General features: G+C 46.8%; 1 protein-coding gene across 1 annotated transcript in view; it reads left to right on the top strand.

Moving 5' to 3' along the window:
- Nucleotides 1-22,363, top strand: part of eys (eyes shut homolog) — a 292,598-nt gene that overhangs the window by 254,037 nt on the left and 16,198 nt on the right. The window contains 1 exon segment of the mRNA XM_056292252.1: nucleotides 18,975-19,147. Coding sequence (XP_056148227.1) covers nucleotides 18,975-19,147 — 173 coding nt within the window.

The following is a 22,363-nucleotide window of genomic DNA, read 5'->3' as shown; positions in this document are numbered from 1 at the left end:
CACACACACACACACACACACACACAGACGTTGGGAGAGGTTAATTGAGCACAGGTGTGCCTCGGTGACCAGCTGGGCCACTCCTGGCTCTCCCTGCCTGCCTCCCTCCCAACTGTTTGCTACAGTGGCTGTTATACAGCAGCTCTGAGCATATCTGTGCCGGTGAGATGGAAAGACCGGAGCTATCGTCTTCATGACACTCTGTGGTCCGCCACCAAGATAACTGCATGAATCAAACGCCACATGAGAACACAACAGACTACACACCTTCTCATGTTGAATGAATCTCCAGCATCACAACACCACAAACAGGCAACCAACCGATAGCCATGCTGTGAAACAGAAGCAGTTGTTTTGTGTGACTGGGCCAAGGTGAAGGCAGAGGTGCAAACAGCGGGTATGCAACATATGCAGCACATAGGGGCGCTACACAAAGGGGGGGGGGGGCAAAACAATGGTGAAAAAATATATATGTACAAGATAGGAAAATGTGTCTTTGTTTTGTCATTTAAAATAGGTGCGTGCTGTATTATAGACACATTTCTGAAGTTACAGCCGGTTGTAGACCGATCACGTGGACGAGACAGGCTACTTACTGGTTACGGCTGCGGTCCAACGACTGTACCAGTGATGCGAGCTAAGATGTTGTCATATAAGATGCTAGAGCGTGAGGCTTTGCAGCACCCTGTGATCTAAAGTTGTCAACTTGTCGTGACCTCGAGGAGGAGTCGAGATGGAGAAAGCTCAGAAGAAACTGTCAGGGGCACGGAACAGGAAAAGAAAGAGGGAAGAAAAGAAGGATGTTTGTGAAAGAATGAGAGAAAACTTGTGTATAGGAAATATGGGGAAGGATGAACTGGAGGAATTGGTAACTTGGTATGCCCTAGCAACCAGCGACATTTCTGGGTACATCATACACGAAGTCTATCTTGCAAGACATATACTTTTTTTTTCTCCCTTTTTCTCCACCCAACTGTACTTGGCTAATTACCCCACTCTTCCGAGCCGTCCCAGCCGCTGCTCCACCCCCTCTGCCGGTCCGGGGAGGGCTGAGACTACCACATGTCTCCTCCCATACATGTGGAGTCACCAGCCGCTTCTTTTCACCTGACAGTGAGGAGTTTCACCAGGGGGGACGTAGCACGTGGGAGGATCACGCTATTCCCCCCAGTTCCCCCTCCACACCTGAACAGGCGCCCCAACCGACCAGAGGAGGCGCTAGTGCAGCAACCAGGACACATACCCACATTCGGCTTCCCACCCACAGACACGGCCAGTTGTGTCTGTAGGGACGCCCGACCAAGCCGGAGGTAACGCGGGGATTTGAATCAGCGGTCCCTGTGTTGGTAGGCAGCTGCCACACCACCCGGACGCCAAAACACTGATGGTTGCCTCTCCTGAAAGATCATTCAGCAAGCTAGAACCTATCAAAACATACGTCCGATCGAATACGAACAGTGACCTCTTGACCCAACTCATAGTCATCGCAATTGAAAACAAATTGGCTCGGTCAACTTCGTTTATTGGGGCGGCACGGAGCGCAGTGGTTAGCATGGTCGCCTCACAGCAAGAGGTCCTGGGTTCGAGCCCCGGGGTAGTCCAGCCTTGGGGGTCGTCCCGGGTCGTCCTCTGTGTGGAGTTTGCATGTTCTCCCCGTGTCTGGTGGGTTTCCTCCGGGGGCTCCGGTTTCCTCCCACAGTCCAAAGACCTGTAGGTCAGGTGAATCGGCCGTACTAACTTGTCTCTAGGTGTGAATATGTGTGTGTGTGTGTGTGTGTGTGTGTGTGTGTGTGTGTGTGTGTGTGTGTGTGTGTGTGTGTGTACACGTATCCCCCGTGATGGCCTGGCGGCCTGTCCAGGGTGTCTCCCCACCTGCCACCCAGTGACTGCTGGAAAGAGGCACCAGCATCCCCACGACCCTGAGAGCAGGATAAGCGGTTCTGATAATGGATGGATGGAACTTCGTTTATTGAGATCGTTAAGAAATGGGCAGGTGCAAAGGCGAGGCATGTCACAGCTTAGCTGGCGACTCCTGAGTGGTGTCTGTCCTATGGATCTGGTGAGAATGGCGGAGCAGACATCTAAATCTGTTGCCGAATATGCACAGTAGTAGTTCATGGTTGCTAAATACTAGAGCATAGTGATGAGCTGTTACTTAATGATTCAGTTAGTACATTGATCTGTTCAAGCAAATAAACAGTTCTTGCCTTTTGGACATATGACTTGACATATGACCCCTGTGTTCTGACAATACAAGAATTTGACGATGGGGGGGCAATGTCTGTGTTGCCCCTCAACATATGGGTAGTTGTGCCCCTGGGTCAAGGAGGGATTCTGTGTGGTTCAGCTCTGTTTCAGAAACAGCACCACAGTAAAGGATAACTTACTAATTGGTCAGTGGTTGAAACAAAGAAACGAAAGAAAGCGTTGAGAAAACCATACTCAATAACCCAGTCTGTAAAGTAGAGTTGAAGTGATTCTCGGGATGAACTGGATTTATTCAGCCTCGGCTCTCTGGGCCGGTCTTCTCAAAGTGGACCTAATAGCGAAGACTCTGTCATCCCGGGTTGTCAGTCTAAGTCCTGGAGCGGCGAGACGGGGTCTGACTGGGAATTCAGGCTGTGCTCCGGCTCATGGGGGGCTGGAAGGTCCGCCACATAATCAGAGTCAGCGGTGCCTTAAAAGCCATCAATAAAATCTTAAAGTCAAGACGAGATACTCGGCCAAGAAGGGGATTTAAAACAGGAGTGATGGGTTTTGTCTTTTGGCGCTGATTCCAGCCGGAGCGTCAGGATTTTGTATCGGTTGCAGATGTTTGGGCGACCTTTGGCTGAGGCCGGTGTGAAAAGAGTCGCAGTAATCTTAACGAGAAGAGGCAGAGGTGCGGCTAACATATTCCCTGTCACGAAAAGAGAAGATCACATCATTTCAAATGTATTTCAGCTGGAGAGGACGAGATGGCACCGCACTCTTTCCTCCTCTTGCAAAACGTGGACGGGTGTTGAAAAGTGCGCCGTGTTTTGCGTGGTGGCCTTAAGAAATACAGAAGTTGAGAAGTAAACTGACTGAGCTAATTAGGACTATTCCATCACTGATCCTGCTCTCAGGGTGGCAGGGATGCTGGAGCCTATCCCAGCAGTCACTGGGCGACAGGCGGGGAGACACCCTGGACAGGCCATCAGTCAATCACACACACACACACACATTCACACCTAGGGACATTTCAGTACGGCCGAGTCACCTGACCTGCACGTCTGGACTGTGGGAGGAAACCGGACCCCCGGAGGAAACCCACACAGACACGGGGAGAACATGCCAACTCCACACAGAGGACGACCCGGGACGACCCCCAAGGTTGGACTACCCCGGGGCTCGAACCCAGGACCTTCTTGCTGTGAGGCCACCCCGCTAACCGCCGTGCCGCCCCTTATTAGGACTGTTTCAGATTAATTTTGAAGTGTTTCATGATCACATGAAACACTTGTTAATATCTGAGCGTGAGCCAGGAGGCTTGTGTATAGCGGGCCTTCATAGACTGGCATGCAAACTCAGCGAGGGATACAGAGACTGAAGTGTCCTGTAAGGGGACTCAATGCTGCTTCCCTTCCAGCTCAGAGGTGACGGTGTTGAGAGGCGATGGTGCACACACCAGCGCGTTACGGAGACGCGTCCTATGACCAGACCACTTTTACAGAACGTGTTGCCCAATTCGTTTTTAATCCCCCAAAAAGATCTCAGTGCTTGTGTCAAAGTATTCTCTAAATTAAGTCAAGGTCCTGGAAACAATTATTTTGTCTCCAGTGGAGAGCCGAACATCAGCAGCATCCCCTGTATGAATGTAATCCCCAAAGAGCCCTTGTTGAGGAAATTTGCTTATTAGTTGTTATTGAAAGGAGGCTTTGAATTTTGAAGGACAAGTGGACTCCGAACAACTGCGCTGCTGAGGTTCACTGTGCAAATACGAGGCTCTCATAAACACGTTGCTTTCGCTTTAAAAGGAGATGACGTTGTGTGGGACCTTGACACGCTTGTAGCTTTTGTTTTTGTGTGTGCATCACAAACCCGGTTGGACTCAGCTGAGGTTCAGTCCACGCGGTAATGATAGATATTCCTGCTTATTTTTTGTTTTGTTTCTTTCATCCTCGCTTCTGAAGCCGCTGGAAATACATGACAAACTACAACAAGGACGTGTGTCGGTGGATGCAGTACTCAGATAAACGGATCCTATGGCCAGCATGTGTATTTTGGTGCCATGTAGGCGTTGATAAATGAGACAGATAGGTGGGACGGATCCGCCCTCCTTTCCTGTTACCGCACACTAATCTACATGTCCAGTGTAACTGAATGTGAAGCGATGGAAAAGGAAACTCTGACTCCCGGTTCTTATTTCCTGGGGTAGATTTTACAAGTCAAATGTGTTACTCCCACTAAAATATGACTCTTTCCTGGACTTGTAATGACCCCCATAACAAACTCTAGTCGGTGTCAGATTGTATGTCAGCCTCCAATTTGTTGTAGGTAGAACAGCTACAGGCTGTGTGTCACAAGCCGAACGGTGATCAAACCATGTGGCTGGTAAAATCCTGATACCGCTGTTATTTGGCCGTGGGAGACTATTTGTTGACATAAAGGCCGTGGCGTCACACATACAAATGAATAAAAACACTGCATTCAGGTCCATGGTATATCGTCCTCGTCATCGTCATTATCATTATTATTATTATAACACACTCGCGCATCAAAGTTAGCCAACATATGTTGTCTTTTCATGGTAACATCAGGTACACATTTTGCATCTTAAAATCTGATGTTCAGATTCAGACGATGAGAAATATTCAAAGAGTATGCAGGATGGCCGATGCTTGAGCAGCGGCTGATTTCTCAGAGGTGCCGTTCCACTGTTTTGCCTCGCTAAAGGGAACATCCATCCATCCATACATCCATCCATCCATCCATCCATCCAGCCATTATCTGAACCGCTTATCCTGCTCTCAGGGTGGCGGGGATGCTGGAGCCTATCCCAGCAGTCACTGGGCAGCAGGCAGGAGACACCCTGGACAGGCCGCCAGGCCATCACACACACACACACACACACACACACACACACACATTCACACTTAGGGGCAATTCAGTACGGCCGAGTCACCTGACCTACAGGTCTTTGAGTCACCTGACCTACAGGTCTTTGAGTCACCTGACCTACAGGTCTTTGAGTCCCCTGACCTACATGTCTTTGGACTGTGGGAGGAAACCAGAGCCCCCGGAGGAAACCCACGCAGACAAGGGGAGAACATGCAAACTCCACACAGAGGACGACCCCCGAGGTTGGACTACCCCGGGGCTCGAACCCAGGACCTTCTTGCTGTGAGGCGACCGTGCTAACCAGTGCGCCACCGTGCCGCCCTCAAGTGAACACATGTTGTTAAGTGAAGGAGGGTGCAGACAACGTGACACGATGGCAGGCGGCCTTGACCAAGCGACCTACGAAGTAATCGTTAACTCAAATATCACTGTGGTTGTTCGAGAGGGAGAAAGTCCTGGAAAGGGAATTCTTTTTTGGCTACTTCAGGATGTGTGCTTTGTTAGAAACACAAGTTATTACGCTTTTAAGGAAATGTTGTCAGTTGTCTATCTGTATTTTCCCAACTACAACTGTACATGTGAGCTGTTGGGAGACGTACATGAATATCAAGGGCTTCAAATGCACAAGCTGCTCCGAGTACATACGCAGCTACTTGTAAGAATACAGTAGTAGAAGTTCAACCCATGAACAGGTCTGCAAAACAATGTCAAGTTTTGTGTCCCGGGAAAAATCTCCAACTTTTTTTTAACACCACAATGACCGGGACTCCACTCCTACCTAAAACCACCGTGGGCGGTCAAAAGGACCGCAGGTTTGTAAACACTATATTCTGTCCAGATAAATACCCAGTTGAGATGTTAATTTAATTTAATTTAATTTAATTTAAAATGGCCGCTGTCCAACGCCTGTAAATGCTGCAGCACCTCGGTGGTAGTCATGGTGCGTCTGTAACCAGACATGTTGGACATCACCACACATCAAGTTCAGACTATTTCTCTCCACTGGAGGGCGCTAGTGTGTTTCTAAAACACAGCAACGAACTCCACGAAGGAAATGACGCGAACAACACACGTCATAAATACTGACATGACGCACACCATCACGCGCAAATTACCAGCTGCCATTTTGGCTGCTCGTGGTTATTTTAGGTAGATCTTATCATAACTTTTTTTGTGCAATTGATCTAAAACTCATTTTAATGCAAATAAATGCAATTCTAGGAGCGTTCAGGGAGCGGCAGGTCTGTATCTTTTTTTCTCTCGCACATTTATTAAACTTTGAAAATCCAAAACGGTCATAACGACCACCTTGGTCGCTGTAGTTTAATTGTCGTTTAGTTTGTGTCTCATTACTTGAGAGAAGATTCTTCATGCTTTCCTTTCTGCAACTTCGCCTCCCTTCTGTACCGCCTCCGTAACCAGAACTTGTTTTCTGAGAGGCTGCGTAAAGCTTTATAAAACCACAGTCTGCTCAAAGAGTCTGCACACCTCAGGCCGGTGGTGTGTGTTGTTCAGAATCGGGTTTATCTGAATCAGGATCATGTTTGTTGGCCATGTGGGTTTGCATATACATGGAACTTGACTCCGGTTTTGTGGCTGTCTCGGTGTACTTAACACAGAATTACAACGCAGCAATCTCCAGATATGTACACAAGGGCTGACCATATACAGGAGAAATAAGAGGTGATAAGGTGCAGAGAATATATCAGGTACTGAAAGCATTTCCTCATTCCCTGACTTGATGGCAAAATTCAAAACGTCAGATGAGGAACAACAGCCAGACATCACTGAGGACTATCTAAGCTTGGCGGCGTCTTGTCAGGATCTAATCTACTACTTCCGGCTGCTCCCGTTAGGGGGCGCCACAGCAAATCATCCGTCTCCATCTCTTCCTGTCCTCTGCGTCTTCCTCTGTCACACCAGCCACCTGCATGTCCTCCCTCACCACCTCCATAAACCTCCTCTTTGGCCTTCCTCTTCTCCTCTTCCCTGGCAGCTCCATATTCAGCATCCTTCTCCCAGTATACCCAGCATCTCTCCTCCACACATGTCCAAACCATCTCCATCTTGCCTCTCTTGCTTTGTCTTATTTATGATCCGCATATTTGATTTGGCAAAGATGTTACGCCGGATGCCCTTCCTGACGCATCCCTCCCCATTTGTCCGGGCTTGGGACCGGCACTAAGGGGGCCCTGGCTTGTGCATCCTCAGTGGCTGGGTTGGCGTCTTGTCAGGATACGACTTAATAATAGTGGCCCTCTATCATAGCCCTCCATCGACATACGTGACCTGACATCAGGTCCGTTCAGAAGTATATTTCACTCCTGTTAAAGGAGGGCGTGGGTTAAATCCTTTGCCCCAACTGCCACAAAACCTCATTAATGACTGATTTAGATTTGCAGAGGCAAGCCAAAAATGTTGTGCAAGTAACTTACAAGGGAAAAGGTCTAACATATTTATGTGGCCGCTCAGTTTGTTGTCCCAATTGACAGATCATAAGCACGTGGGTAAATAATTAATTACTTATTCTGGTACTCCTCAGATTAAAAATGTAGTCTTCCTCAATAATTTAACCCACTTGTGCTTTAGCCGTGCTGTTGTTTGAACGTCCTCGGTCCACAGGTATTCGTTGTGTGCATAATGTGTAAATGGGTGTTAAATGTTTATGCAGGTGCATTATGATGTACTGTTGGTGATCGAATCCGTTTAAACATGTTAGAGCCTTTTCATGGTCAGCACTGTGGCCTCAGCAATGATTCAAATAAACGCTTGTGACTCTCCGGGAGCAGTTTTTAATAAGACCAATTTAAAAACTTGTGTTTTCGTCTGCCCTGTTGGTTCCCCTCATTCTCCCCGTCCATCTACACATCTAGTAAATACCCATTTAGAGGCAGAAATCTCTGCTGCCGCGTCTTTTTTCAGCTCTAATCACTGGACAGACACGCTCGTTGTAATGAGAAATATCCAGTTCTGAAAAAAAAACAACCCACTTTTATTGTGTCATCATACCGGTTACAATGAGTGTGTTGTGTGCATGTAACTGTCCTATTGTGTAGCAGCAGTGGGCAGCTGCAGCACCCGGGGACCAACTCCACTTCTTCTTTCCATTGCCTTGCTCAAAGGCACAGACAGAAGTATAAACCCTAACATACGTGTCTTTTTAATGGTGGGAGGAAACCGGAGCACAGACAGGAGGACAACATGCAAACTCCACACAGAAAGGACCTGGGACGGCCTGGGGTTCGAACCCGGGACCTTGCTGCGAGGCGACAGTGCTGACCACTGGGCCACCGTGCCCCCAAATTCTCTCAGCATATCAAACAGCTGTTACATGGGCTTACAAAGGCAGTAATGTGTTATATGTGTTCATTTAGTGGGACCAAAATCTGAAATGAAAGCTAAAACTTTAAGAAAGTACATGTTAAGAATTAAATGCTGGAGGTGGATTATAGATCTGTGAAGCAAGAGTCATTCTCATGCTACCCCTTCATATTTTCTTGCACACATAAGGATTCAGTGGGCCGAGCCCCCCAAATTTACTCGACGTTTGCTTCGGTGCTAACACATAAATAGAGACAAATCTGGTTTACTAACAGAGGGTAATGGGGTTGCAAACATGAGGGACCGCAAACATTCTCATGGAGAGAGAGAGAGAGAGAGAGAGAGAGAGAGAGAGAGAGAGAGAGAGAGAGAGAGAGAGAGAGAGAGAGAGAGAGAGAGAGGAAGAAGGACAAGCAAGACGAGAGAGAATGCAAGCGTGACCTTGTTTAGGGTGTCCGAGCAGGTATTCATGGCCTGCAGCTGGATTCTGAAATTCCTAAAGAGAAGCGTTCTAAATTCCAGAATTCCTACAGAAACTGGTAAAGGGCCTGCATTCATACAGCGCCTTTCTAGTCTAGCCCCCACCCGGAGTGCTGTACAGTGTACGCCTCACACTCACCCATTCACACTCACCCATTCACACACACATTCACTCACTGATGGAGGGGGCTGCCATGCAAGGTGCCAACCTGCTCATCAGGAGCAGTTAGGGGTTCAGTGTCTTGCTCAAGGACACTGCGACATGCTATCTGGAGGATAGCCGGGGATCAAACCGGTGACCCTCTGATTACTAGATGACCCGCTCTACCTCCTGAGCCATGCTACCCAGAAAAGCAACTAAATTCTAAAATTCCTAAGGAAAAGCGTTCTGAATTCTAAATTCTGTCGGGCACCTGTCCGTGTCCCCTCAATTGAACTCTTAAGAATTAAAAAAAAAATTTATCAGCTAAAGAAAAAATCTCTCGTCAACGCAAAAAGTTGGTTTTCAAATACGTTATGGCGCCAGGTGTTAAGGTTCGTTATTCAAAATGACTCCATTTTGCTAACCACTTGTTGTGTCGTTATTCTGACCTGGTACTACATCTAGGGCTCTATTCTAATGCAAATATTCAGGGCAAAATGTGGCTTGGTGCTGGCAAGGTGGTGTTTTTGAGGTGCAGTCAGGTTTTCTTTTTTTTCTATATATAAATTTATTTCTGATTTTTCCCTTTTTTCTCCCATTTTATTTGCCGATCGATCCCTATTTTAATTCAAGCTCCCACCCTCGTACTGCATTATGCGTTCGCCAACTGCATCTCTCCGGCCGGCAGTCTGGAAGGAGTCGCCTCCCCACTTTCGTGACAAGGCGAATCCAAGCCGAACCACTGCTTTTTCCGACACACACAGAGACGCATTCACGTGACGAACACAAGCCGACTCCGCCCCCCTCCCGAAGACAGCGTTGCCAATTACTGCTGCTTCATCGAGTCCGGCCATAGTCGGATCTGACGAGACCGGGGCGTGAACCCTGTTCCCCAGTGGGCAACTGCATCGACACCAAGCCGATGCTTAGACCGCTACACCACCGCTACGCCACCGCGGACTACCCAGTCAGGGTTTGTGTGCGTTGGTATTGTGTGACTGGCCGTGCTCTGCAGTGGCAGGAGAGGGGGCAGGAGAGCACACAACGCACAACTGTCTTCCTTTGAAGTTTTCATCACTTCAGTTGGCGGAGGCACACCCAAATAGACCTACATACATATCTCCATATAGACCTGCGTGTCTCCATATAGACCTGCATGTCTCCATATAGGCCTACATCTCTCCATATAGATCTACATATGTCCATATAGGCCTACATCTCTCCATATAGACCTGCATGTCTCCATATAGGCCTACATCTCTCCATATAGATCTACATATGTCCATATAGGCCTACATCTCTCCATATAGACCTGCATGTCTCCATATAGACCTACATATGTCCATATTGGCCTACATATCTCCATATAGGCCTACATATCGCCATATAGACCCACATATCGCCATATAGGCCTACATCTCTCCGTATAGACCTACATCTCTCCATATAGACCTACATATGTCCATATAGACCTACATATCTCCATATAGACCTGCCTGTCTCCATATAGGCCTACATATGTCCATATAGGCCTACATATCTCCATACAGACCTACATATCTCCACATAGACCTACATATCTCCATATAGACCTACATATGTCCATATAGGCCTACATATCTCCATACAGACCTACATATCTCCATATAGGCCTACATATCTCCATATAGACCTACATATCTCCATATAGACCTACATCTCTCCATATAGGCCTACATATCTCCATACAGACCTACATATCTCCATATAGGCCTACATATCTCCATATAGGCCTACATATCTCCATATAGACCTACATCTCTCCATATAGACCTACATATCTCCATATAGGCCTACATCTCTCCATATAGGCCTACATATCTCCTTATAGACCTACATATCTCCATATAGACCTACATATCTCCATATAGGCCTACATATGTCCATATATACCTACATATGTCCATATAGGCCTACATATCTCCATATAGACCTACATATCTCCATATAGACCTACATATCTCCATATAGGCCTACATATGTCCATATATACCTACATATGTCCATATAGGCCTACATATCTCCATATAGACCTACATATCTCCATATAGGCCTACATATCTCCTTATAGACCTACATATCTCCATATAGGCCTACATCTATCCATATAGGTCTACATATCTCCATATAGACCTACATATCTCCATATAGACCTACATATCTCCATGTAGACCTACATATCTCCATATAGGCATAGATCTCCTAAAAGGCATAATGTATGGTTAACTATGGGGATCACATGCCCACATGTGAAAGTTATGGACCTATTTGTTCTTGTGGGTTCATTGCTTACCACAAAGATGGATCTGATTGGGTCGTGTCAAACATTTATGATATTATTGGCTGGAATGGTGCTCACCTGCCCGCTCGGACTTGGTGACACAATCACAACAGGTCGGCTGTTCAGGCGGCAGGGGCTCAGGAGCTAGAGTAGGTGGAGGGTTGCTGGGTCGATCATCGGCACCTTCTTGCAAAACAATGTCGAGGTCTCCCTGAGCAAGACGCCTCACCCCCAACTGCTCCCGATGAGCTGGCTGTCACCTTGCATGGTTGACACTGCCATCGGGCTGTGTGTGTGTGTGTGTGTGTGTGTGTGTGTGTGTGTGATGCATTCATTAATTCTAAAGTGACCTCTGATTTGAGTGGCTGTTACAGCTAGAACAGCGCTATATAAAATGAAGTCCATTTATCACTATCGTTTTTAAAGGAATTTAAGGTGATTAGATGTCAAATAAGTTCAATTTTTTTTTGTATGTCGGTGCATAATATGACTGGGGAAATGAGCTAACAAGGATAAAAAGTCAATTTTCATTTCACATTGTCTTTAAAGGCAAGGAAATTTTTAATCAGAAATGAATAAGAGATTATTCTAATGTAATTTATATACATGTTCTCATATTTTAAGTATATTTGTTCAGTTCTGTGTGGCCTGAAGTAATGGAAATAGTACTCCTAACCCAGCATGTATTCAACTGTGTTCATACAGTGTCGACTTGCATCCAGGGGTATAGTATATTCAAGCAGAAACTGCACAGTGCAACTATTAACTAACTAATTAATTAACTAATTCGCTTAAGCAATTCTTCTAGATTTTGAGCAGTCGACCATAGACTTCAGTAGAGCAGGAGCCAGACTGAACCAAGACCCAGCGGGACCCAAACTGCTCCTGATGAAATCGACTGTACAGGTTGCCGAGTCATTTGGTTTTCTCTCCCGGGGGAAATAAATGACAAATTAGAACCAGGGACCAGAGGAAGCCATGCGACAGCTGCCCTGCGACCCTCCATCTTTTGGCCTCGGGGTCTTCTCGGCCCTCTGGATGTCATGTGTCCAGATAGAGCAAATACCTCGGTTTAAATAGCACCTCCGGTTTCCTGACTGATTTAACTGTGGTGGAATAATGGTGGAGCTCATTTACATGTCAGCTGATGGTAACGCCTATACAACAGGCAATAGAGTTACACTTATTTGTTTTGAGGGTACTTGTTTTCACGTGTTAATTCGCTTACTAAACGTAGTAAATCTTGGATGACCCTCGAAAAAATCTGTCGGTAACAGTGGACTGTGAGGTTATTTCAGGGAGGAACGTGGCCCTTCTAGAACGTAGAGCTGATAATGCCTCTGGTCTCTGCTGCCGGGCCGGGCCGGTCTCGCCGACATGCCGTCCCTGTGCCGGGGATGTGTGCTGATGTAGTAAAGACCAGTCAGCTGTGCAGTCTCACAGAAGTGAAACTTGAGCTATATCTTTTTTCTTTTTCACTTGAATTCTTTTACGGACCATTAGCAAAAGTGCTCCAGGATATCAGGATGAATGGTTTCCCCTTAACTTTGCTCTCAAAAGAAAAGAAGAAATCTACTCATGTCCCAGAAAGTTGTCCTTAATAAGTTGGTTGTGCTAGTGTGAATTCCAAAATAGAATTTTGGAAGTTTTTTCTACTGCCTTAGGTATTTATTGTAGATTTCTCACAATAAACAACTTATTGTCAAGGTTCACAGAAAGGTGAATCAGTTCATCTGGACACACGTTTATTGAGAGAAACGTTGCATCACTCATCTAAGTGACCTCTTCAGTCTCAACTGACTGCAGGTGTCCCACCCTTATAAGCATAACCACCCAAACCACCGCCAGTTTCATATGCTAAGTGCTGTGACCATTAACTACAGTTAGAGTGGCCATGTGTCCTCTTCACGGAGGGTTGGGGAATGGTTGCAATCACAGCATTGTAAGATGGTGACAGATGTGCTCTTAGGGCCCAGACACACCAAACCGACATCAGAGAACTAGCGGCAACGAAGGCTGCTTCTAATCACTACAGACGGTGTGGTAATATAGCTACTTCTAATCACTACAGACGGTGTGGTAATATAGCTACCTCTAATCACTACAGACGGTGTGGTAATATAGCTACCTCTAATCACTACAGACGGTATGGTAATATAGCTTCTTCTAATCACTACAGACGGTGTGGTATATAGCTACTTCTAATCACTACAGACAGTGTGGTAACATAGCTACTTCTAATCACTACAGACGGTGTGGTAATATAGCTACTTCTAATCACTACAGACGGTGTGGTATATAGCTACCTCTAATCACTACAGACGGTGTGGTATATAGCTACTTCTAATCACTACAGACGGTGTAGTATATAGCTACTTCTAATCACTACAGACGGTGTGGTATATAGCTACTTCTAATCACTACAGACGGTGTGGTAATATAGCTACCTCTAATCACTACAGATGGTGTGGTATATAGCTACTTCTAATCACTACAGACGGTGTGGTAATATAGCTACTTCTAATCACTACAGACGGTGTGGTAATATAGCTACTTCTAATCACTACAGACAGTGTGGTAACATAGCTACTTCTAATCACTACAGACGGTGTGGTAATATAGCTACTTCTAATCACTACAGACGGTGTGGTAACATAGCTACTTCTAATCACTACAGACGGTGTGGTAACATAGCTACTTCTAATCACTACAGACGGTGTGGTATATAGCTACTTCTAATCACTACAGACAGTGTGGTATATAGCTACTTCTAATCACTACAGACGGTGTGGTAATATAGCTACTTCTAATCACTACAGACGGTGTGATAATATAGCTACTTCTAATCACTACAGACAGTGTGATAATATAGCTACTTCTAATCACTACAGACGGTGTGGTATATAGCTACTTCTAATCACTACAGACGGTGTGGTAATATAGCTACGTCTAATCACTACAGACGGTGTGGTAACATAGCTACTTCTAATCACTACAGACGGTGTGGTATATAGCTACTTCTAATCACTACAGACGGTGTGGTAATATAGCTACGTCTAATCACTACAGACGGTGTGGTATATAGCTACTTCTAATCACTACAGATGGTGTGGTAATATAGCTACTTCTAATCACTACAGACGGTGTGATAATATAGCTACTTCTAATCACTACAGACGGTGTGGTAATATAGCTACTTCTAATCACTACAGATGGTGTGGTATATAGCTACTTCTAATCACTACAGACGGTGTGATAATATAGCTACTTCTAATCACTACAGACGGTGTGGTATATAGCTACTTCTAATCACTACAGACGGTGTGGTATATAGCTACTTCTAATCACTACAGACAGTGTGATAATATAGCTACTTCTAATCACTACAGACGGTGTGATAATATAGCTACTTCTAATCACTACAGACAGTGTGATAATATAGCTACTTCTAATCACTACAGATGGTGTGATAATATAGCTACTTCTAATCACTACAGACAGTGTGATAATATAGCAACTTCTAATCACTACAGACGGTGTGGTAATATAGCTACTTCTAATCACTACAGACGGTGTGGCAATACAGCTACTTCTAATCACTACAGACGGTGTTGTATATAGCTACTTCTAATCACTACAGACGGTGTTGTATATAGCTACTTCTAATCACTACAGACGGTGTTGTATATAGCTACTTCTAATCAGTACAGACGGTGTGGTAATACAGCTACTTCTGATCGAGAATACATCTGATAAAAGTTGCAAATGGTGCTGGCGTTGTCAGCCATTGGTCTTTTGGTTGTGGAAGAAGAAAGGCGGAGGCAGAGGTGAAAAATAAGGAGAAGTTGCACTAAATGGGTTGAAATCATGGATACTACAGCGACAGGCTCAAGGAGCTTTCCCGAACCTGTGTCGAGAGCTGGAGATAAATGAAACCTCCAATTTTAAAAATTTCTCTCAGCTCTTCCCTGTTCAGAGCCTTCTGTGTGTGGCCTCTTGACTTCATCGTTTGCTTGCTTTCATAACTTCCGTTTCTCTTCTCGGGCACTGATTTGCTAAGCTTAACAGCCAATCAGAGTGATCGCTCTCACCAACAGGCTCCGCCGCCGATTCAACATGCTGAGTCAGCTGAAAAGCTGCCGACAGGGGTCCGACTAGTGCCAACGGTGCGGGACACACTGCAAACACTAGGGCCACAGACGCTTATCGACGGCCCGACATTGGCTGACGGCCGACCGTCGGCCTGGTGTGTCGTGGCCCTTAACCCCCCCCCCCCCCTGGTTCAGGGATGGTCATTCCCTCTTCACATAGATGGCCTCTTTGACTCCCTGTTCAAACCAGCGTTCTCCCTATCAAGGATGTGCACATCCTCATCCTTGAAAGAATGGCCACTGGCCTGTAGATGGTGTAGACTGTGGAGTACTGGCCTGTAGATGGTGTAGACTGTGGAGTCCTGGTCTGTAGATGGTGTAGACTGTGGAGTCCTGGTCTGTAGATGGTGTAGACTGTGGAGTCCTGGCCTGTAGATGGTGTAGACTGTGGAGTCCTGGTCTGTAGATGGTGTAGACTGTGGAGTCCTGGCCTGTAGATGGTGTAGACTGTGGAGTCCTGGCCTGTAGATGGTGTAGACTGTGGAGTCCTGGTCTGTAGATGGTGTAGACTGTGGAGTCCTGGCCTGTAGATGGTGTAGACTGTGGAGTCCTGGCCTGTAGATGGTGTAGACTGTGGAGTCCCGGCCTGTAGACTGTGAAGTCCTGGCCTGTAGATGGTGTAGACTGTGGAGTCCTGGTCTGTAGATGGTGTAGACTGTGGAGTCCTGGCCTGTAGATGGTGTAGACTGTGGAGTCCTGGTCTGTAGATGGTGTAGACTGTGGAGTCCTGGCCTGTAGATGGTGTAGACTGTGGAGTCCTGGTCTGTAGATGGTGTAGACTGTGGAGTCCTGGCCTGTATATGGTGTAGACTGTGGAATCCTGGTCTGTAGATGGTGTAGACTGTGGAGTCCTGGCCTGTAGATGGTGTAGATTGTGGAGTCCTGGCCTGTAGATGGTGTAGACTGTGTTGTCCTGGCCTGTATATGGTGTGGACTGTGGAGTCCTGGTCTGACGTGTTAGCTCTCCTGTGTTGTGCCGTCCTCTTGGCCAGCATCTGTTTGGTTCCCCGATGTACAAGTTACGGCAATCCTCCTGGCACTTAACAGCTACACTATACTGCTCTGTTTGTGCCAGGGGACCCGATCCTTGGGGTGGACCAACTTCTGGCACAGCTTGTTTTGGGGATTGAAAGCAATGAGACGTGGTGTTTGGAAATTACACATCTCAACTGTTCCAACACTCCCACCACATACAGAATCACCACTGGTTTACACTTAGGCAGCTGTTGTCCTTCTCTCTTCGATCGGCTGGTCCACTGTTTGGGGGTCTTCCTGGCTTTGACAAACGCCCAGTTAGGATAACCACACTTAACCAGGGCCTGTTTAGTGTGGGGTTTCTCCCCTTCCCCGGCTGCTCTGTTGGTGGGGACGTTGTCAGCTCGGTGGTCCAGTGTCCTGATGACTCCTAGTTTGTGCTCCGGTGGATGATGAGAGTCGAACCTTAAGTACTGATCAGTATGTGTTAGTTTACAGTAAACATCATCAATCAAATGTCCCCCATCACCAGTTGTAATTTCACAGTGTAAGAAGGCTACCCTGTCATGTTCCACATCCCACCGGTGAACTTGATGTGGTGTCCACAGAGTTAATGTGGTTGGTGAAATGTGCTACGTCCTGAGATTTAATTTTAACCCAGGTGTCGTCCACAAATCTGAACCGGTGGCTAGGTGGTGTCCCTGGATAGGACATCAGAGCCCTCTTGTCAAGGTTAGAAACTGTCAGCCACTTTGTAATATGTGAAGGCATCAACATGAACAAATGGTATTATTCAGATCAGTACAGTAGTGAAAAATGTTAAGTTCTTGTATCACAACCACTTAAAAGGAAGCAGTGGTTCGAGGTGCAAGGAACAAGTATATAATGCCCCAACAGGCCAGTAATTGCAAAGCAAAAGAGGAAAAAACTGCAGCAAATAACATTAATGTAGTGCTTTTGGGGAATTTTACATTCAAACTACCGGTAATTACAGGTGGTCCTCTGTGTGGAGTTTGCATGTTCTCCCCGTGTCTGTGTGGGTTTCCTCCGGGGGCTCTGGTTTCCTCCCACAGTCCAAAGACCTGTAGGTCAGGTGACTCAGCCGTACTAAACTGTCCCTAGGTGTGTGTGTGTGTGTGTGTGTGTGTGTGTGTGTGTGTGTGTGTGTGTGTGTGTGTGTGTGTCAGCCCTGTGATGGACTGGTGACCTGTCCAGGGTGTCTCCCCGCCTGCCACCCAATGACTGCTGGGATAGGCTCCAGCATCCTACGACCCCGACTGGGATAAGCAGCTTGGATAATGGATGGGTGGATGGTTAGAAAAGCCACATCCCTATCTGTTGTCACTAAACTGCCATTTAGGCACCACAAACTGTCCATGGAAAATGTCATTATGACACGACTTCCTTGATGCTGCCACTTTTGAAGCGCATGGTGACCATGTTCATAAACAGCTCTGACCATATGCAATGGAGCTTTGTGTGTTTTGAATGACACTTGAAAAGCCTAAGCACCAGTATGTAAATGCAGTTTTAAAGCTGACCTTGCTACATGGAGTTAAGAGGCGGAGGACAGTTTCTGTCTGACAGAATCCTCAAAAGAAGTCGCTTGAATCATGGTGTGACTGTAAAGCCCCATGTGACCCTGTTATTTAGGTCCACACAGACAAACCCGACTTGACTCCAACAGCTTTGAGTACTTAACATATCTTCAAATTGACATTAGTAGCCTGTTAATACTCACACACTGGAGATATTTACTGCATCGCCGCCGCGTCTTTTTGTACTTTCACTGCAGTCTTACTCAACAGTTCTCCACTCCAGTGACAGAATGTAAATATTTCATTTCGAGGAGGCAGTTTCTGGAGGAGCAAAATACATCCCGCAGTGCTCTTTCTCTCAAAGCACATTATTAATTTATAGATTTGAGACCCCACCAATGCTTTCCCATGTCAGATATTATACATTTGAAAGCTGTGCTCATCTCAAAGTGTCCTATAAAGTCCCTGCCTGATTATTAGTCTGTATGCTAGCCCTCCCCTCCAGTCGCTGCCCAGAGAGAAAGCTCACATGTATGGATGGAAGGAGGAAGAGATAAAACAGTGCCAGGCTGTATGTTTGCTGAAACACTTGTAATCATTGGTTTCCTCCTTCAGTTATTATTCGGAATGTAAGTTTTTATGTACCGCTACCAAATAGGAAAAAGTAAAATACATGTTTCTCTCCAGCAGCGTTTTACATGAATACAATTATGGCACGATTCCTGCACGTTGCCGCCGCTAACTGATTACTGCTTCTCAGGTGCCAGCAAATCTCCAATATGAATGCACTCGGCTTTGTTGAGAATCTTGACAGTGCATCTATTATTGTGTGGGGTGCTAAATCATCAGCTCTGTCTCTGCTGCATGTCTTGAAGGCCTCCTTTTCCAGGAGCTCAGTGGTGCCGCGGGCATCCATTTCCCCCTGCCATCCTAATGGTTTTTATCATCTGTGTCCATGTGTTTAGCGATACAGAGGACTGGTTCTGCGAGTGTCCTCCACTCTACACCGGTACACTGTGCCAGTTCTCCGCCTGTGAAAGGAGCCCATGTGGTCATGGAGCCACATGCATCCCCAAGTCCCCCCTGGAGGCTGTGTGTCTCTGCCCCTATGGAAGACAGGGCCTGCTGTGTGATGAAGGTAAGGTTCACAAAAGCCGAGTCATCACTGATCAGTCGATGCGTTATAGATAGCTATGTTTTTTTTCCTTTTTATCCCCAATTTCACTTGGCCAATTACTCCACTCTTCCAAGCCGTCCCGGTCTCTGCTCCACCCCCTCTGCTGATCCAGGGAGGGCTGCAGACTACCACATGTCTCCTCCAATACATGTGGAGTCACCAGCCGCTTCTTTTCACCTGACAGTGAGGAGTTTCACCAGGGGGACGTAGCGCGTGGGAGGATCACGCTATTCCCCCCCCCCCAGTTCCCCCTCCCCCCTGAACAGGCACCCCGACCGACCAGAGGAGGCGCTAGTGCAGCGACCTGGACACATACCCACATCCGGCTTCTCTCCCGCAGACACGGCCAACCGTGTCTGCGGGAGAGAGACCATGTCGGAAGCAACATGAGGATTCAAACTGGCGATCCCCATGTTGGTAGGCAAGATAGCTATGTTGAGTGGAGGGGCATAAGAGTTATCCAGTGAGAGAATCAAAAAGTTGGTGTGGAATGAGAGGACATACTCTAAATCCACTTAAAGGAAATGGATTTGTAAAACACGTGAGGCCAGACCTACTGACATTTTGGCCCGGTGCCACCCCTCTTTTGGCGTCGGTGTAAAGATGCGTGGGCAATCTGAGCAAATGAGAGGAGGGAGTGGGCGGGCCATTGTATATGGATTTAAAGGGGCTCCCCTTCTCAAAGCATACGATACTGGAAGGTGATCAACACCACGTGTGGGTGATCAAGGCTGTTGGGAAATAAGGTCTAGGTGATTATATGTGCTTTGAAAAGCAAGTTTTCACACACTGCACCTCTGACAGTGCTGCAAGTGTTGTAGCTGGAAGAAAGCAGCGTGTACAGAGCAAGCGTGTCAGAGAGCAGGAGAGTTATTCCCAACATCTGTAAGGTTATTTACAATGTCAGACGAAAACACCGTGCAAACATATCGCCTGCCCAAGACCCATTATATCCCATTTGCTGCAGGAAATCAGAGAAGATCTGGAACCATAAAGCAGTAGTCATGTAATCTCAACAATAACAACATTTCTGGCCACACTTCATTTATTTGCCGCTGGTTCTTTTCAGCAAATCATCTCAAACCAATATTGCAATTTTCCCTTTTTCGAACTTTAAACCAAAACATAGAACATTTAAAAGAATGAGTCCAAAAGCCAAATTCTTCCTTTCCTGGAGAAGCAAGTAATGAAGATTTTGAAATGTTTGATCCAGTGTTCTAATATTCTATTATTAATCTAAAATCAGAATGTTGACCTAATAAACATTATACCAACCATTATCACCCACGCTGTCATAAGTCCTTCATGCACTGATTTGAAGAGTGTAGAATCACAGTCGTTTGCCAAATGATCATGATGCACTTAATGAAACCAAACAGGGGTTTTATAGCAGATTTCCTGAACTTTCCGGAGCAAGTGAAGGGACACCTGGGCAGAATGTGCTTATATAGCGCTCGTCACACGTAGATTGACAAGGCTGCGCCTGTGTTCATTATTCTGCCCAGTTTTAGTAGATGCCACGCTAAAATGACCACCCCCATCAGGCGCTATTCTCAGCAAACTTGCACTTCTATTAGTAGATGTGGGCCAGAGTATCCTCGACATGAAGCACACCTGTTGTGTGACTGATCACAGGGAGGTGAAGCCGTTCATCTGGACACAACATGTAGTGGGAGAAACGTTTCATCCCTCGTCTAAGTGACCTGTTCAGTGTCAACTGACTGCAGATATCCCCACCCGTATAGACAATACAGTGGCATAACCACCCAAACCAACCACCAGTTTCATATGCACCTCGCCATGACCATTAGCTAGAGTTTCAGTGGCCATGTGTGCTGTTCACGGAGGATCGGGGAATAGTTGCAGATAGTTGCAGTCACAGCATTGTAAGATGGTGACAGATGTACTTGTAGCCACCTCACCCCCCCCCCCCCCCCGGTTCAGGGATGGTCGTTCCCTTTTCACATAAATGGCCTCTTTGACTGCCCATTCAAACCAGCGTTCCTCCCTATCAAGGAAGTGTGACTGTGCTGTGAACAGAACGATACGGCGTCATTGTCTTTGTGTGTGTATTTGGGCGTAGGTCTAGTATTGACTGTACACGTTCAGTTGAACAGCTAACGTTACATCTATTATTTCCATAATATCCTGACCGGACGCTTGACCTTGACATTGTAAAATAGATGGCCTGGCGGCCTGTCCAGGGGGTCTCCCCGCCTGCCGCCCAATGGCTGCTGGGATAGGCTCCAGCACCCCCGTGACCCTGAGAGCAGGATAAGCGGTTTGGATAATGGATGGATGGCTGCTTTTGCACTGGTTTAACAGAGCTAGAGTTAGCTTGTCTGAATCGTGAGAATAGTGAATAGTAGAGAATAGTGGTGGGTTGCAGAAAACAACATATTTTCCCTATTTTTCCCCCTTTTTCTCCCCAATTGTATCCGGCCAATTACCCCACTCTTCTGGTCGCTGCTCCACCCCCTCTGCCAATCCAGGGAGGGCTGCAGACTACCACATGCCTCCTCCCATACATGTGGAGTCACCAGCTGCTTCTTTTCACCTGACAGTGAGGAGTTTCACCAGGGGGACGTAGAACGTGGGAGGATCACGCTATTCCCCCCAGGTCCCCCTCCCCCCCAAACAGGCACCCCGACCGACCAGAGGAGGTGCTAGTGCAGCGACCAGGACACTCGCATCCGGCTTCCCACCCGTAGACAGACACAGCCAACTGTGTCTGTAGGGACGCCCGACCGAGCCGGAGGTAACACGGGGATTCGATCTGGCGATGCCTGTGTTGGTAGGCAACAGTATAGACCACTACGCTACCCGGACGCCCTCTCAAAATAAAATGTTTTAACATCTTGCAACAGCATATATTTTTAGATGCACTCACCATTTAGGAGGGCTCTCTCTCTCTCTCTCTCTCTCTCTCTCTCTCTCTCTCTCTCTCTCTCTCTCTCTCTCTCTCTGTCTCTCTCTCTGTTTCTCTCTCTCTCTCTCTCTCTCTGTCTCTCTCTGTCTCTCTCTGTCTCTCTCTCTCTCTCTCTCTCTCTCTCTCTCTCTCTCTCACTCTCTCTCTCTCTCTCTCTCTCTCTGTCTCTCTCTCTCTCTCTGTCTCTCTCTCTGTTTCTCTCTCTCTCTCTCTCTCTCTGTCTCTCTCTCTCTCTGTCTCTCTGTCTC

This window comes from Lampris incognitus, chromosome 13, assembly GCF_029633865.1.
Source record: "Lampris incognitus isolate fLamInc1 chromosome 13, fLamInc1.hap2, whole genome shotgun sequence".
In the NCBI taxonomy this organism is placed as follows: Eukaryota; Metazoa; Chordata; class Actinopteri; order Lampriformes; family Lampridae; genus Lampris; species Lampris incognitus.
Note: the sequence above shows the minus strand (reverse complement) of the source record. Positions and strands in the feature narration are given on the sequence as shown.